Source organism: Castanea sativa, chromosome 4, assembly GCF_040712315.1.
Source record: "Castanea sativa cultivar Marrone di Chiusa Pesio chromosome 4, ASM4071231v1".
In the NCBI taxonomy this organism is placed as follows: Eukaryota; Viridiplantae; Streptophyta; class Magnoliopsida; order Fagales; family Fagaceae; genus Castanea; species Castanea sativa.
Window position 1 is genome coordinate 858,554 of NC_134016.1, and position 16,068 is coordinate 874,621.

Genomic DNA, 16,068 nt, shown 5'->3' on the forward strand with positions numbered 1-16,068 from the left:
CAATCAACCATAAATCCAGCTACAATCAACCATCACCATGCGCAGGACCTCCCAGCAAAAACAAATTCAATTCCCTTTTTTTCTTTTTCTTTTTTTTCCAATTTCAATAAGGGAAATTGCATTGAAAAATGCCTTTACATTAATATAGGATCTGATTTACATTGGAAAAACTCCCCAATAAAAAAGTACCAAAATTATATCTGATATTAACAAGAAAAATAGATAAAAAGCATTATGACATATGGACAAACTCCAATTCTTATTTCTTACCTAACCCACCATATCTACAATTTCTTTAACACTAAATATTCGTTTTAGTCTTATTTGCCAGCTTGACTGTGACAAATTTATAAATTAGCAAATAAAACCTCCTTTAATCTTGATTTACGTTCACGTTGGTATCAAAAGATAAAGACAACATTCTAAAGACAAGCATTGCTTATTCAAAGATAAATATCTAATTTCTCGGTTTTGTATGTAGTATCGGAGATGATATGAATATGATGATGGTCTGAAAATAAAAACTTAGAGTTGCATTATTTATATATTTGATGGAACCTACATTATTTATTTTTAACTCTTTTAATCCACCTAACCCACTATCCCCTTAATAAAAAAAAAGTAAAATATCTGTTTTTGTCAAAAGGGTCACCTTGCCTTTTGATAAAATTTTAAATTAGCAGATCTACCGTCCTTTTAAAACAAAATTTACGTTCACCAAGGTATGAGCCATGGTTAAACTAATTTTCTTGTGTATACACTTCATGTGCCATGAGCGGGCCCCATGACTGAAAGTAAATAAGCGAATAAAAAAAAAAAAACCAAGAAGAAAAGAACTTGTTATTCAAAATGTATTTCTCACGGGTTTTATATCTAAATTTTGTTGCATCTACTTGTCTTATACTTTCTGGAAGCTTTGGAATTTTCTTAAGGAACTTGAAATCCCGAATTATAAGCCTATTTAATCTATTAAATCTGATGATGTTTTCTTGGAAGTTTAAATCTTCGCTTCTTGGTAATAAACATTTCTCTAAATGGGTGAAGCAAGAAGTCAACTTTTTTAGAAAATTAAACTTTGGAAAACAATATTTTGAAAATCCACCGTAAGAATTGCCCGCTGCTGCTTGTCTACCAATCCCCTCGTCCTTTGGAAATTTGACATTACCATAAAGTGAGAGCGTGCGAAGTTGTTGCAATTTATAAATGCTACTTGGAAGATGACACGGATAGAAATCGGAACCTATCTCTAATAGCTCAAGCCTAGTGAGATTTCCAATTGATGGAGGAAGCTCTCTAATGGCCGTGTGTCCCGAACTTAGAAACTTTAAATTTTCCATTTCTTGTGGAATATGAGGTATCCTCTTAAACTTCTTGCATCCAAAAAGATTTAAATGTTTAAGAGATTTCATCACAATACAGCTTGAAAGAGTTTGAAGTTCATGGCAATTATAGACGTCCCAGCTTTCAAGCTTATCAAGATATCCAATTGTGTCAGGAACATTGACTAATCTTTTACAGTAACGGAGATCCAATTTTTTTATGTTTGGGGTGGCACTTGATAGGTCGGGTAATTCCCTAATGTATTGATTGGAATTGAAATTCATATATGTCAAGTTTCTACACTGTATCCTCTGTAGAAAAAAGAAACTCAAAATTTTAACTCCAACAAACGTTATTAAAATATAGCTTAATAAAGTAATAATAATTTATAAATAAATAAAAATGATTATACCTTGAAAAGCTTGTACAATGTAACCCGACTTTCTGGCATGTTGAGTGCAATGAGATTTTTAGGATCAAAACTGGATGGTAAGGAAGATAAAGGAAATCCAGACCAATCAAGAACCCTTAATTCGTTAGGAAGATATTTGAGATCTCTACAAATATCTACATTACTAACTATAAGGAACTTGAGATTTTTCATCTTTTCAAGACATTTAGGTTCTAATTTCATCTTTGATGGTTCAAGTGAGCATATCGTTATGCCTCGAATTTTTTCCGATCCCTAATTATACAAAGCATCAAGTCAATCAGACTATACAATAAAATTCACCAAAAATATAATGATAGTTAAATTTAAACAAAAACCAAACTAATAAACTTAAATTTTGTTCAACATTTAAACGCAAAATAATCACTACATTTGCCATTTGAAAAAAGTGTAGAAAATGAACCAAAATGATGCATACCGTATTTTCAGTTAGTACTTTATGAACATCTTCATAACACCATAGTCTACTACGCTCTCCAGGCATTTTTGGTGATTCCTGTCGAACAATGTCCCTACCCATTTGTTGTAGCAAGTCATGCATAAACAATCTATCATATCGATCAACAATTATTAGACACTTATCGATTAGTCTTTGAATTCCGTAAATTGGATATAAATCGCAAGCATCCAATATATCAAAGACGTACTCCTTAAGAAATCCCTTAAAGAAGCATGCAATATCAAGGAAAATATTCTGTTCAATTGCATTCAGACCTTCATAGCTCATTTCAAATATTTTCTGAATATCTTTGCTGGGGATTCTTTCATTCATATATAATGCACTTTTCCATTCCGGTTTAGTTCTACCACACAAATCAGCACCCATTATTTCTATAGCTAATGGATGTCCCTTGGTATATTGTATAACCTGGTTTGCAAGTTCCAAATAATCTTTTTTAGGTTTGTTTCTTTGGAAGGCATACATACTAAAGAGTTCAAGAGCTTCATCTTTATCTAATTCCTGAACCTCATAGGTTGAACAACAATTTCCAAGAGTAGCTAGCAAGTGTTTGTCTCTTGTTGTTATAATGATTCTACTTCCATAAGCAAACCAATCACATTTTCCAAGCAAATTTTCTATATGGACCAATTTATCCACATCATCGAGAACTAGAAGAATCCTCATACAAGAAAGCTTTTCTTTTATAATATTGATTCCTCTAGATTTGTTACCCACCTTTAAACTTTTAACTCTTAAGATCTCCGAAAGAAATGTCTCTTGTAGTTTGATTACACAATCATTTGTCCCCGAATTTTCTCTAAAATTCTCTAGATGACAAAATCCATCAAAACGATCACAAATTCTATTAAAAATAGCTCTTGCAATTGTTGACTTACCTATTCCACTAGGGCCATAGATCCCTATCATGTGAACATCATTTGACTCAATATCTGAAAGTATACACTTTACACGGTAATTTATTCCAACCGGGTATCGAGCAACAAATAACGGCGTGCGATTTAATTTAAAATTTGAGATCTCTTTAGCAATTTCTTGGATAAATTCAGACTCGCTGCAACTGTCATTCACAGAACATGAAAACAATATATGATTTAAGACACTTTGGTAGACTGTAACAGTAATTACATAGGAATATGAAATGCTATAATGTAATGCTTATTACAATTCATTTGTTTGGTGACAACACAATAATACAACCATGAAGACAATGGAATGAAAGTATTTTAATCAAACTTAAGATATATTTTAAGAAATATCTTACTCAAATAATTATATTTCCTAAAAAATAATATTTTTTAAATTTGAAAAGATATTAGTTATTTTTTATGATTTTTTTTAAAATTTTCGTAATTGTTATGTGCATGTGGAAAGTTTGTTTATTTAGAAATATATTAATTGTAGAAATTAATACACCTATTAAGGAATAGCTATTACATCCCTTTTAAAAATGAATAGTTATTCCTCATTTTAAAGAATAGATATTCATAAGGAATGACTATTTCTTGTAATAAAAATATTACCAAACTATTGAATAACTAAATTATAGGAATAACTATTAAATTACAGTGTCTATTACAGTCTACCAAACATACCCTTAGATTTCTATCATATATATACACACACAATTTAGAGAAGAAAATAGTAATATGAAAATGAACTAAATTTAAGATGTTCGGCTTGTGCATTAAATTCGAATAATTATCATATAAAGTAAGTGGCATGTACAAATTCATAAATCTATAACTATAATTATGTTAGCATTTATTTATATATATATATATATATATATATATATATATATATATATATATATATATATATATATTAGTTTTAGGGTTCTAGGCATAGTTGTCATGGCGTGTTGAGCATTAAATCATCAAAGAGTGGTATGGTAATTCACTGGTTCAACCATTAGATGATTGACTCAACCATTGTACTAATGATAAATTTATTTTAAATATGAACAAATTAAAGTAAATTTGAAAAAATAAAGAAGATAAACTATAAAAAGATGAACTTACATTCAATTCAAACATAAATATGTAGGCATTATATAGATTGAAATTAATAGGATATTATTGTTCATATATTGAATTTATATATGTTTATATAAATAATGACTAAATAATAAGATACTTGAATTGATCATTTGACCACTTCTTTCAAGTTTAAAAGCTACAGACTTAAAAGACCATAAATAAAAGTGCATAATTGAAGGAAAGTATAGTTATTAATTTGATAAAAAAAACTAACATTAAATACCAAACGATTTGAATAAAGCCATGTGGTTCTGTATTTTTCTTTTAAAAAAAAAACCAACAATTTTCATGATTTAATCAGCTTTTTGGTTGTGAAACTAACGTTTCTATCATAATGTCCAGATTTTCATATTGTTTACCAATTTGAGGGTTCAACCATTGTTTGACTCTCCAGAAAAAAAAAAAAAAAAAAAAAAAAAAAAAAAAAAAAAAAAAAAACCACTGTTTTGGTACGATTATGATAACTATACATTTAGCATAAAGTTGCAATGAAAATCTTTTTTTTTTTTTTTGAGTGTGAGTTGCTATGAAAATCTAGTTATTGATAATTGAAACTTGTTACAACTTACAACTCATTTTTAATACTAGAACTAAATTATTAAGGATATTTTTAGGAAATGGTTTTCAATTAAATAGTTAACTATTTAATTGGTAAGGTAATTTTTTATTTTATTTTTTAAATCTTTCTATTTCTACATTGCCAGCAAACTTCTATAGTAGTGCTTTCTCAAAAAAAAAAAAAACAAAAAAACAAAACAAAACCCTTCTATAGGAGTGGATATGAAAGAAAAAAAAACTTATTCATAATTTGGCAAAAAACCAACACTGATAAATTAGTGGTAATTGTTGTTTAACAATAAAATTACTCATAAAAAGTACAATAATTGTCATTAAATACATACCCATGCTTTTCTCAAAAAAATAAAAATAAAACCTATGCTTGTAATGCCAACTAGATATATTTGCAGCTTCAAATAAAGCTTCCCTCCAGCTCTGCACCTTGTCATCCTTTAATTTTTCTTCATTTTTAGATAGTGCTTCTCCAAACTTTCCTTTTTGGTTACAAACTTCTGATGGATCTATGTTGTAAAAAACCGGTAGCACTAACTGGTCTTTTTTCTTACACTCAACAATCTTGGCAAGTTCATCCAAGCACCATTTGGATGATGCATAGTTTTCAGAGAAAACAATTATTGAAATCCTTGAACTTTCAATGAATTTGAGAAGTCCTACAGAAATTTCTTCCCCCCTTTGGAGGTTATCATCAATAAAGGTGTTAATACCCCGTCGACACAAAGCATCATACAAATGACCTATAAAACCAAGACGGGTATCTTCACCTCTGAAACTCAAGAAGACATCAAACTTCTTGGGTTGGTGGGTGAAAGAAGAAGATGAGGCTCCTTTGTAGGTCACAAGAGCCATTGAGATTTATGAGCAAATTGTTGTAAAGATCTGAAAGGAGGAGAAAAAAAATGTGATGGGATTGCAATATAACTCGGGAAAGTGAATGACAAATTAGGAAGAGGGTGAATGCAAGCAAGAGGAGCCTTTAAAGGTGGCTTGCTTTTTGTGTGTCCAGCAACTCTTTTAACTTTAAACTGCCATATTGATGCCTTTTACATTGGTTTTGGTGTGACCAATAACTCTTTGAACTTTCCAAGAAACATAGATGCTTTTTTGTTGCAATATCATGCAAGTTTCCATGTGAAACCTAAAATAAATTTTGGGACTTTCTAAGCACCATACCGGTAATTGTGGTCAAACAAAATGGTAATTTCCTATCTTATTAGTCATTCGAAAGTGAGATGTAATAAACAAAGGGAAATGTTGATAAAAGTAGACAATCACTCTTCCATGCAATCCAACAAAATTAAAAGACAGGTCCACACGTTTTTGACTTTCTGGAAAAGTAGCAATCTTTAGTCTAGCACCATGTCGAGTAAGATTTCTTTATAGAAAGTAAAGTTTCTCATTTTCCTGCAGATTCCCCTCTTTTTCCATGACACTGATGGTATAAAGAAGAAAGAAGGGAAGAGAAATATTAAACTTTCCTTTGTTTGGTTATTAGGAGAAGAGAAAAATGAAAAGGTGAAGAAAGTAGAATCCACTCAGCACAATAAATTTTTTATCAGAAATCTCACACTCAAACACGGAATGGGGATGTGTGAAAAGTCCATTAAAAGATTTAGTGCATATAGATTTATTGTATATCAATATGCTAGCTAAATAGCTAAAAATCCTTTACCTGTAGATAAAATTTTATGGCCTAACATGGACACAAATATGTCCATTTACTGTCATATATGCATTAAAAGATATAAACACGCAACACAGGTTAAAGCTTCAATCTATTTTTGTTTTGGGAAAAATATCGATTGAGAATGTATTTTTCATCAACATTCAAGGCAATCAACCATAAATCCAGCTACAATCAACCATCACCATGCGTAGGACCTCCCAGCAAAAACAAATTCAATTCCCTTTTTTTTCTTTTTCTTTTTTTCCAATTTCAATAAGGAAATCATACAGGAAATTGCATTGAAAAATGCCTTTACATTAATATAGGATATGATTTACATTGGATCGAAAATCTCCCCAATAAAAAAGTACCAAAATTATATCTGATATTAACATGAAAAATAGATAAAAAGCATTATGATATATGGACAAACTCCAATTCTTATTTCTTACCTAACCCACCAAATCTACAATTTCTTTAACACTAAATATTCGTTTTAGTCTTATTTGCCAGCTTGACTGTGACAAATTTGTATATTGGTGATTGATATATGGTTCCTATGATGGGACTCATAAATTATCCATTGATATTAGTGGCTTAATTTATGATTGAAACAATGACGGGTGGTGGAAGCCAAGTGTAAAAATATCTATTAAAAAAATAAACAATTTCGAATTTCTTAAGCATTATGTCATGTTTAATTTCAGTGATTCTCCTAGTTGAAAATAACTATAAAATAGCCCTTAAAGAACATGATGCGCAAATGGTACTAGTAAGTAGTAACTTAATGAAGAAAAAAAGTGAGTATTTTAGCAAAGAAATAATAGATCACATATGAATCACACATATTTGGTTTTTGCTTTCAAAGAAAAAATAAATAAAGAAGAGAGTAAGAACTAAGAAATCAGCTTGTGAGGTGTTTATCTCTTGCTTTTTGTGATGCATGTATTATATGATTACGGGAAATCTAGGGACAAGGTGTTTATCACTAGCTTTCTGTGATGAGTGTATTATTTGATTATTATGGGAAGTCTAAGGACACAGGACCACCGTTTCCCTTGGCTGAAGCTTCTTTTAAATCGGCAAAATTTGCAACTTGGTGAGCCATACCATGGGAGCAGATCGATGAAGCAGATTACTGAAATCATAATTATTGGACACAACACTTGAAGATAACTTTTCCTTTTCTTTTTTTTTTTTCTTGAGGAGGAAGGAATATGAGCACTTTTTTTTTTTGGAGATAGTAATATGAGCACCTTTAGTAACCGAAAAATCTAGGGTCTGTTTGGTAATATTATTCTAGTAACGTTATTTGTATTTTTGAACATACTTGTGGGTGAAAAAGTGTGTGAAAATACGTATAGTGTTGTTTAAATACTAAAAACTGTTGTTTAAACAACGGTAACAAATGAGCTCCTAATTTTAATTGCAAATTTGTAGAAAGTATGCTTGGCACTTAATTAAGGCCTTATTTTATGCTAGTCGCACAATGATATCTTTAAATATTTCTTTAATTTATGGGAAAAAAAATGCAAAAAATACATTACAAGCCGCAAATGTGAAATAAGATCATTTACATCCAAACAAACATATATGGCGATGTGTGAATATTTGAAAATTTTGGAAAATCTATTGAAAGTAAAAGCTAGCAAGTTTTACGCATGCATTTCAAAAATGAAAGGAAAAATTTTCAAAATGTCAATTTGCTCTTTGTTTTTCCAGATTTCTAGAGTCTTTTTAACCTTAAAATAGATTTATGAGTAAATTACATATTTAATTGGTATCTAACTATGATAATTTAGTCATTAATATTTCAAACGTGTCAATTTAATTATAACATTCTGGTTTTATGTCATAATGGTATTAGAATTAATTAATGGCCTGTTTGGATGGAAGGGGGAAGGAGGGGAAGTGGAGGGGAGTAGAGTAATGTTGGCTAAAAATAAGCTAATTTTGTGCTAAATCTACTCTACTTTACTCTACTCCCTCTCCCTCTCCCTCAATCCAAACAGACCATAAGTGTAATTATACTTATTTTTAAATATGTGATAAGATGATATTAAAATTAAGGGGTAAAACATGAGTTTTACATCACGTCCTTACAGAATTTAATCTCAATAAAATATTTGTATAAAGTCAAATAAGACCGTTACCTGGCCTGCCATGTCAAAATTAAATAAATAAAAAAAACCAACTTAGTGATAAGCTTGCAGTAGATTTAGCTCTCATGGTAGCAATGCCAGAAGGTCAAGCACGGTAGCGACACCCAACGGTGAAGACTGGCGACAACCGATCGGCTGGTAACGCAGATTTTGGTTAATCTCTTTCTCTCTCTAACTCTCTGTTCAAATGGGTTTTTATTGGAAATACAATCACAAACAAATACTTCAAGCAAAATTAGAAGATAATAAGAGATTAGTGTGAAATTGTGAAGTGATGATGTAGCACATGATTACATGAACGTCATCGACTAGAGTTGGCCCTCAAAAGAAAGAGAAGAGATTATTATGAAGTGTGAACTGATGATGTTCGGCATGGACTTCATTGAGCAGAGTGAATGTTGTGCTCATACTAGTATAGGGTGCTTCTGCTTTCATTGATATTGTCATTTTGTTATTTGCTATTTCTTTTTTCTTTTTTTAAATTAGGTAAGGCTGACATGGCAGTCCAGGTGGTACTCTTATGTGTACCACCCCACCTAATTCCTTTTATCGTAAAAGTCATAAAAACTTGTTTTTACACCAACTGTGGTCCCAAATTAAACAAAAAAATTGATTCACAAAGGTCAACAAAATTATAGTGTTGGGTTGCTTATACATTTTTGGATGACTATATTTTTCAAAAATTAATAAATTTTAACATAGTTCTTCCTAGATTTTAAAATGTACATTTTTTTAATGAATAATTTTGGTTACGAATGAACCTCTTTTTCTATGATTTGATAAGAATGTGAAAATATTTGGACTACGTTAAATTTTGGACCATTGCTAGACCAAAATCAAAATTTCTTTCTTTGGTAGACAAATAAATTTTTGTAAGTGAATAATACACTTTAGGAAGTTCCATTTAACTTTAGAAGCTTTTTGATTGGATAAGTTTAGTTACAAAATTAGTTGTAGTCTTAAGGTATAACCTTATTCAATATTTTTTTTTTATTGAATGTGAATTTTGACAAATCCACTATCAGATTATATTTTCTTCTTATATCCTTCATGTTTGCAAAATTTCTAGAAAACTAAAGATCAACAGCTTTGTCATTAATAAATTATTTAAATTGCAAATTTCTATAGTTTAAAATGATGCATAATATATAAGCTTTAGATCATATAGTAAATTATAACACAAAATTAGACATGTATATTTAGAGTATAAAGAATATGCAATTCAACAGATAGATTTTCAAAATATGTAGAAACGTTTATTTTCTTGAATAAGGTTGTAGTTTTAGGCTATAATCAATTTTGTAGCTAAATTTTTTCTGGATTTGGGTTTACTTGTTGTGTGATACATGTTAAATACGTTGAATTTGAAGTCCAACCAAATATGATAGATTTATATTTTACCTTTCACTTCTATTTTGAAATAAACATCTAGATATCAACATCAATTAACACCACCTCACTTACATTATAGTTTCTAACTTGGTTTTTTTTTTTTTTTTTTTTGAATCAGTTTGTAACTTGTTTGATGCAACTAAAAGGTGGTCGAATACTATATGGATACTCGCAATGACAATGGGAAGAAAATTTATCAGTTATTTCTCGGTAGTAATCACTCTCTTTCAAAATGATAATAATAATAGTAACTATGTTACATACGTATGAAGAATAAGAGATGTTATATATGTATGAAGTATAAAAGAGGAATTGGAAGCTGAATTAAATACTTTGTAATAAATGTTGAGTAATAAGAACATTCTACATCCTTGTTTTAACCAACACTCTTTGGTTTACACAATTGGTTGGGAAGAAAAAACACTTCCGGCACAAGAATTCATGAGAAGGATGCATAATTTTTTGTTATAAATTATGTGACGAACTTGTCGACATCGTATTTTGCTCCATAATTTTTTTAAAAATGAATAGTTATTTAATGATGCCCAGGTATTTGAAAATTATTGTTGTATCCAAAACTGTAATTGAAGCATTGGAAATCAAATTGATGATTCTTGTTTACCTCAATTAAACATATGCTAAAAGAGTTTCATAAAATTGTAAAAAAATGTTGAGTCAAGTCTGATTTGACCAAGGTTGAACAAATTTGTCCACATTTGAACAAATTTTCGATCATCCAGTTAGAGTAAATGAGTTGCCATCTTAAAAAGTATGGAAATTGCTCCTAGTTTAACTTACACTACAAAATCAACTTTGACCTGGGGGAGATTTCGAAATTAGAGTTGAAATTTCTTATCAAGTAATCTTTGGGTTTCTTAAATTTCTTCGCCATGATCCAAATGAACTAAAATTGGTTGTATTTGAATGTTGATTTAGAGTTTTTCAACTGTTTGAAATTCGCCAAAGTGGAGGTTAGTAATTAGTAAGGCCAACACAAGTTAGAGGATGAGAGGGTAAAAATGTTGTGTGTCAAGATCATATGTTATCCGCTCTCTGTTTGTGTGAAAATATCCCAATTAAAACCCAAAAATTTTACTTTTAACATTGGGATGAAGGGAATAAAAAAAATTACCTGAACCAAATCTCTTTTTTAACTTTAAAGTTATAGGGCTACATAGAACTGCATATATCAACAAATAAATTCAAAAATTGCAGGTAAAAGTTGTGTTGCTAGACTTATTGATATCATTTAACAATAATCAAATTATTAGAACGATTCTTTATGTTTTACTGTCATAATCATTATATGAACGATTTGAATGTCCCCAAGTGCTCCACTTTTCACAAGATGGCCGTAGTTATCATAGTGAGCATTGGGCTAGGGACCTCTTCCACCTGCCAAGCTTCTCTCTTCCCTGTAAAAGCTAATAAAGCCAATTGTTAGAGCACTTTAAAGGGTATTATGATATCTAAACCAAAAAGTCATTAGACTTCTCCCCAGACAGATAGTTACTAATCAATTTTCCTCATTCTTTCTAGGAACATTCCTCTTACTCAAAAATCATGAGCGGGTGCAAGCGAGTGTGTGTAATAGACATTGCCCTTCTTTCTAAACAAAATAAAAAAGTAATAATAAAGAGAACGAATTATGAGACTGGAAAAGCAAACTCTAAGCCTACAAAAAGGCATTCAATCAACTTGCACATCAGATCACTACAGGGAACACTTTTTTTTTTTTGAGAGAGGATTACAGGGAACGCTTAAGTTATGTTTATCAGAGGAAAACATTTTCATTGTTTTCAAGTGTTTGGTGCAGTATAAAATATCCTGGTCAAACTGAAAATATTTTTAAATGCCCACTCCATTTCCAAACTCATTTATCTCCTCCCTCAAAGTATAAGATTGCCAACTTGGTAATTTAGAGTGGAATATCTGTCCACAAAATCAACTTTCAGTGGCGAGTTGCAAAATACCACGACAAGTATCTCATTCAGTGAAATTGGACCCATTTTTGAACTTTAATGCCTCAAATAAAACATCAATAAAAGTATTTAGTAAGGTGTAAGACATTAAAGAGATGCTGTTTAATAACAAGTTGTCAAAAACAATGATGGAAAAACTTCAATAAACAAAATTTCAACAAATCAAAACAATAAAACAAAGAATAATACACATGATAAGTAATACAAGTACATATGCAAAGGAAATTATACAAATAAATTACTTAACTCTCCTTGAGACTCTTGTGTGTGTGTGTGTGTGTGTGTTAGATTTATCTGTAAGCTAGCTGGCTGTCCCAATGGCTGTTATTACACCTTTGTTGACTTTTCAAAGTGTACCGCGTATCTTAGAGAACTTATTATCATGTGATTAGCATGCTTGATTTTGCAAGCTCTACATTGAAGGTTCTACTCAACTAGGAGAAAATGTTTTGACATACCTTGCGTGGTCCAATAGCCAGTTCATTATCCACAATGGATACTGCCCTAAAGCCCATGGGAAGTAATACCTCTTCATAACTGCAAAGATTTAAATTGGTAAGTTTGAAAAAAAAAAGTTATAAGTGTAGACAAACATCCATGCAAAAGTTTCTTTAGTAATATCGATACTAGATTCAAACTACCAAGCCTCCCAACCCCCAAGGGAGGGGCAGGCAAAAAAGAAAAAAAAGAAGGTAAATAAAAGTGTACTCTGAAATTGATACTTTGAATGGGGGTCCACCAACATGATCGCTGATCTGCCATCACAAAAATTTTAGTTTCAACAGAGCCATAAGGAAACCATTTTCACAAACATTTATAAATTTTGAAATTTCACTAATTAATCTGAACTTTACTTTAAAAATTGGAAGGTCTCTAAAATTCTAAGGACATGGCTATTGAAATGAAAAGCAGGTAAGATTGTGGAAAAAGAAAAGAAAAGAAGGTAAGATTGTGGAATGTCTTATCAAATATCATATGATAGTGTTTTTCACATGCAAACAAGAATAAACAAAGAGAAATTAAGTGGGAAAAATTAATGAGGAATTAAGATCATTACTGGAAACATTAGTGTTATGAGCTCTCCACCAGATTTCAATATATCACGAATTCTCTGTGCCTAAGCCAACCTCATGTCTGGTTCAATGGCACAAAAGAACCTGTAAATTCTCCATTAAAATATGATCATAAAGAGATTCTTTTCATGGACAATTAAACCACTGTTCATGCGAACTCACGTATAATCGAAAATGAGATCAAACAATTCACTTGGACTCCAAGTGAAAAAGTCCGCCTTTAAGAAGTTAAAATAACTTGCATTTGGTAATGAGGAAGACAACTGCATTAACATTAGAACAGACTATTAAAATGAGAAGTAAAGAAAGAGATGAAAACCAATACTAGGTCACGTCTTTAAACTGTAAAACAATTTAGATTCCGTGACTTATCACAAGTTAAAGTCACAAAAGTACCAGCTTCTTATGAAATAGTAATTGAATCTATCAGGTTCAACTCTCTATTGGTCTAGGTAATCCCAACGCAAGACGTTTGCAAATGATCACCATAGTAATTGGTATTTACAGTGCTCTAAATTTTTCTATAACATAAATTTCCTAAGCATCAATTTTAATACGAAAATGAATAATGACATGTTTTCAGAAATTAGAACAACCCTGTTATTGTTCCTAATCCAATCTAACAGAGATCACAAGTGCTATACATCTCTACCCTGTCCTTAATACAACTGTGAGAAGCTGGGTCCAGCTGTAGTTCCTAATCCAATTCAGAAATGCTGAATAACAACCAGTTCAGGGAGGCATTCCAAAAAGTTGATAAATTAGACAATAATGGCCAAATAGACATGGGTAATTCAGCTTTAATATTTCAATTATATCATCATAGCCACATACATGGTTGTTTCTCCAAAGGAAACAGAAAATGAAATGGTAAAAGTAAAAACTTTCGGGTGTCCTTTCTTTCTAAGAGATTGCAAGCCTTAGTGAAGTCAGAATTTTCTCACCAACTGCTCTTACCTCCACTGCTTTCTTAATGGCAATGTCTGATATATCCAATCCAACAACATAGCGTTCAGGGCATGCAATTGCTGCTACATCATAACCCTGCCATATTTGAGCAATTTGTTGTTGGCCACAATAGCAAGCCAAAATGCTAGCAAACAGATAAAGATATAAGAACAACACATAAAAAATGTAACATGCAGACAGGGTAAAGGGTGAGGAAAGATATACACTACACCTTGTCCCCTTTTTAGTAATGCTTGATCAAGTAGTAGTTAAAATTCCATGTGTGAGAAAGGAGGAGGAAGGAAAGATACTAAGTGATTGATTTCTGATACAATCGAATAACTGCATCAGGAATTCATTTAACAACTGAATTTTGCTTCAACTTCATACTCAATTGCAGATAGATTTAATCGTTATTGCTTAATCTTTTATACTTTTTTTGGGTCCCCCTCACTGGGATGAGATAGATATCACATCAAAAATCGTCTACCATATTTTAAGATGTCATTAATGATCATTGAATTACTCTTAAAACAAGAAATTATTTTTAAGTGTCATTATTTTTCTCCACAAATTATATTTCATCAAACATAGATCACATGTAGATTTTCTACAGGATCATTGACCCAATTAATCATTGATGATGGATCCTCAAGGGACTAATCTTCCTGATAGAAAATATTGAGATAGAAAACCAAGAAAAAGGAAACAGATACAAAATATTGACATGTAGAGGACTCAAATCTTGCATAAGTATATAAGAAATTGAATTAATATATCAGAAAGTAATATCTTGTAAGTAAGAATGAACCATAGAACTTACACTGCCACAACCAGGGACTAAAGCCCTACCCTTGGGAAGAGCTCCTGTCTGATGAAGATGCACAAGAATTGGTGTCGGTTGTCCTAAATCCCATGGGGTCACACCTTGCTTCCAACTCTTTTCCCAACCATCTGATGAGTTAACATACAACAAAATGAGTACTGAACAATCGCACAAATCAAATTCCATCCATAGTACAATCTGAATGTATGCAATTTTCACATTTCTGCCATATTATGAGGCATAATAACATTGACACAAACATAAACTTATAACTGAACCAAGTCATTTTCATGTTCTTAGGACCCATTACAATAGAAATACAAAGTTAATACAAGAAAGAACCAAAACCCAACAGAAAAATCACATCTTTTAAACAAAATCGGCATACCCATTTGACAAAACCATCTTAAAAACCCAAAAAAAAGAAAAAGAAAAAGAAAAAAGTTGTTTTTGGTTGGTACCAGTAGAATCCTTGTGTACGAGTTGTTGAAGCTTATCAACACGGGGGTTGTTTAATCTTGTGGCGCTCTCCACAGTTACACTCTTTTGATTTTCATCCCTTTTCTCCATCCTCCTCGGTTTCGTACCACGAATTCCAGCGTTTATGGACCAAAAGGTCCGTATGATTGATGGAAAATTTTGAAACGGGCTGAGGGCGGTGGCGTATGTATGAGAAAATGTGTGACCCAGTAAACGTGAGTGTGAGAGGGATTGCATTGCATAATGCCCAAATTGAGAAAATGCTCTTTCTCCACTTACCTATCTATCAATTTGCTATACAAGTCCGTAGTCCATACCCAAGTGTAAGGGTGGCAAAATCTGACACTAAACGTGAATTTAACGCTACTAACCTATTTATAAGGTTATAAATTAAAGTTAAATGGGTTTGGATCATATTTGAGTTGACACGGTTAACCCTTTTAATAAACGGGTCGTATTTGTGTTCAATATGCTAACCCGTCTGACCCGTTTAGCTTATAAAATTATTAGTTATTTTAATATTATTGCTTAATTAATGGTTGTTTTGTATATGTTTATTATTATATTTATAGTTGTAATTGTATTTTAATTTTAGATATATGGGAATTGATAAAAATTATATAGGTTAGGTATGACCTATTAATTAAATAGATTATTAAATAAGTTATTTATATTAACCTTTACATGATT

The 16,068-nt window shown here is 31.1% G+C and overlaps 2 protein-coding genes across 2 annotated transcripts; both read right to left on the reverse strand.

Moving 5' to 3' along the window:
• Positions 1–762: 762 nt before the first annotated feature.
• Positions 763–5,869, reverse strand: LOC142631395 (disease resistance protein RPV1-like). Its single transcript, XM_075805564.1, has 5 exons — positions 5,208–5,869; positions 2,190–3,291; positions 1,733–2,005; positions 863–1,631; positions 763–788 (listed from the first exon to the last, which is right to left on the reverse strand). Exons 1-5 carry the CDS (start codon positions 5,696–5,698, stop codon positions 763–765), a joined length of 2,661 nt encoding a protein of 886 aa, XP_075661679.1. The 5' UTR covers positions 5,699–5,869.
• A 5,373-nt stretch (positions 5,870–11,242) lies between these two features.
• On the reverse strand, positions 11,243–15,652 carry LOC142633130 (putative thiol methyltransferase 2). Its single transcript, XM_075807398.1, is given in 8 exon segments — positions 11,243–11,484; positions 12,510–12,588; positions 12,760–12,806; positions 13,109–13,208; positions 13,287–13,387; positions 14,082–14,168; positions 14,896–15,026; positions 15,360–15,652. Coding segments are annotated over 8 exon segments (855 nt in total). The 5' UTR covers positions 15,616–15,652; the 3' UTR covers positions 11,243–11,430.
• Positions 15,653–16,068: the final 416 nt, after the last annotated feature.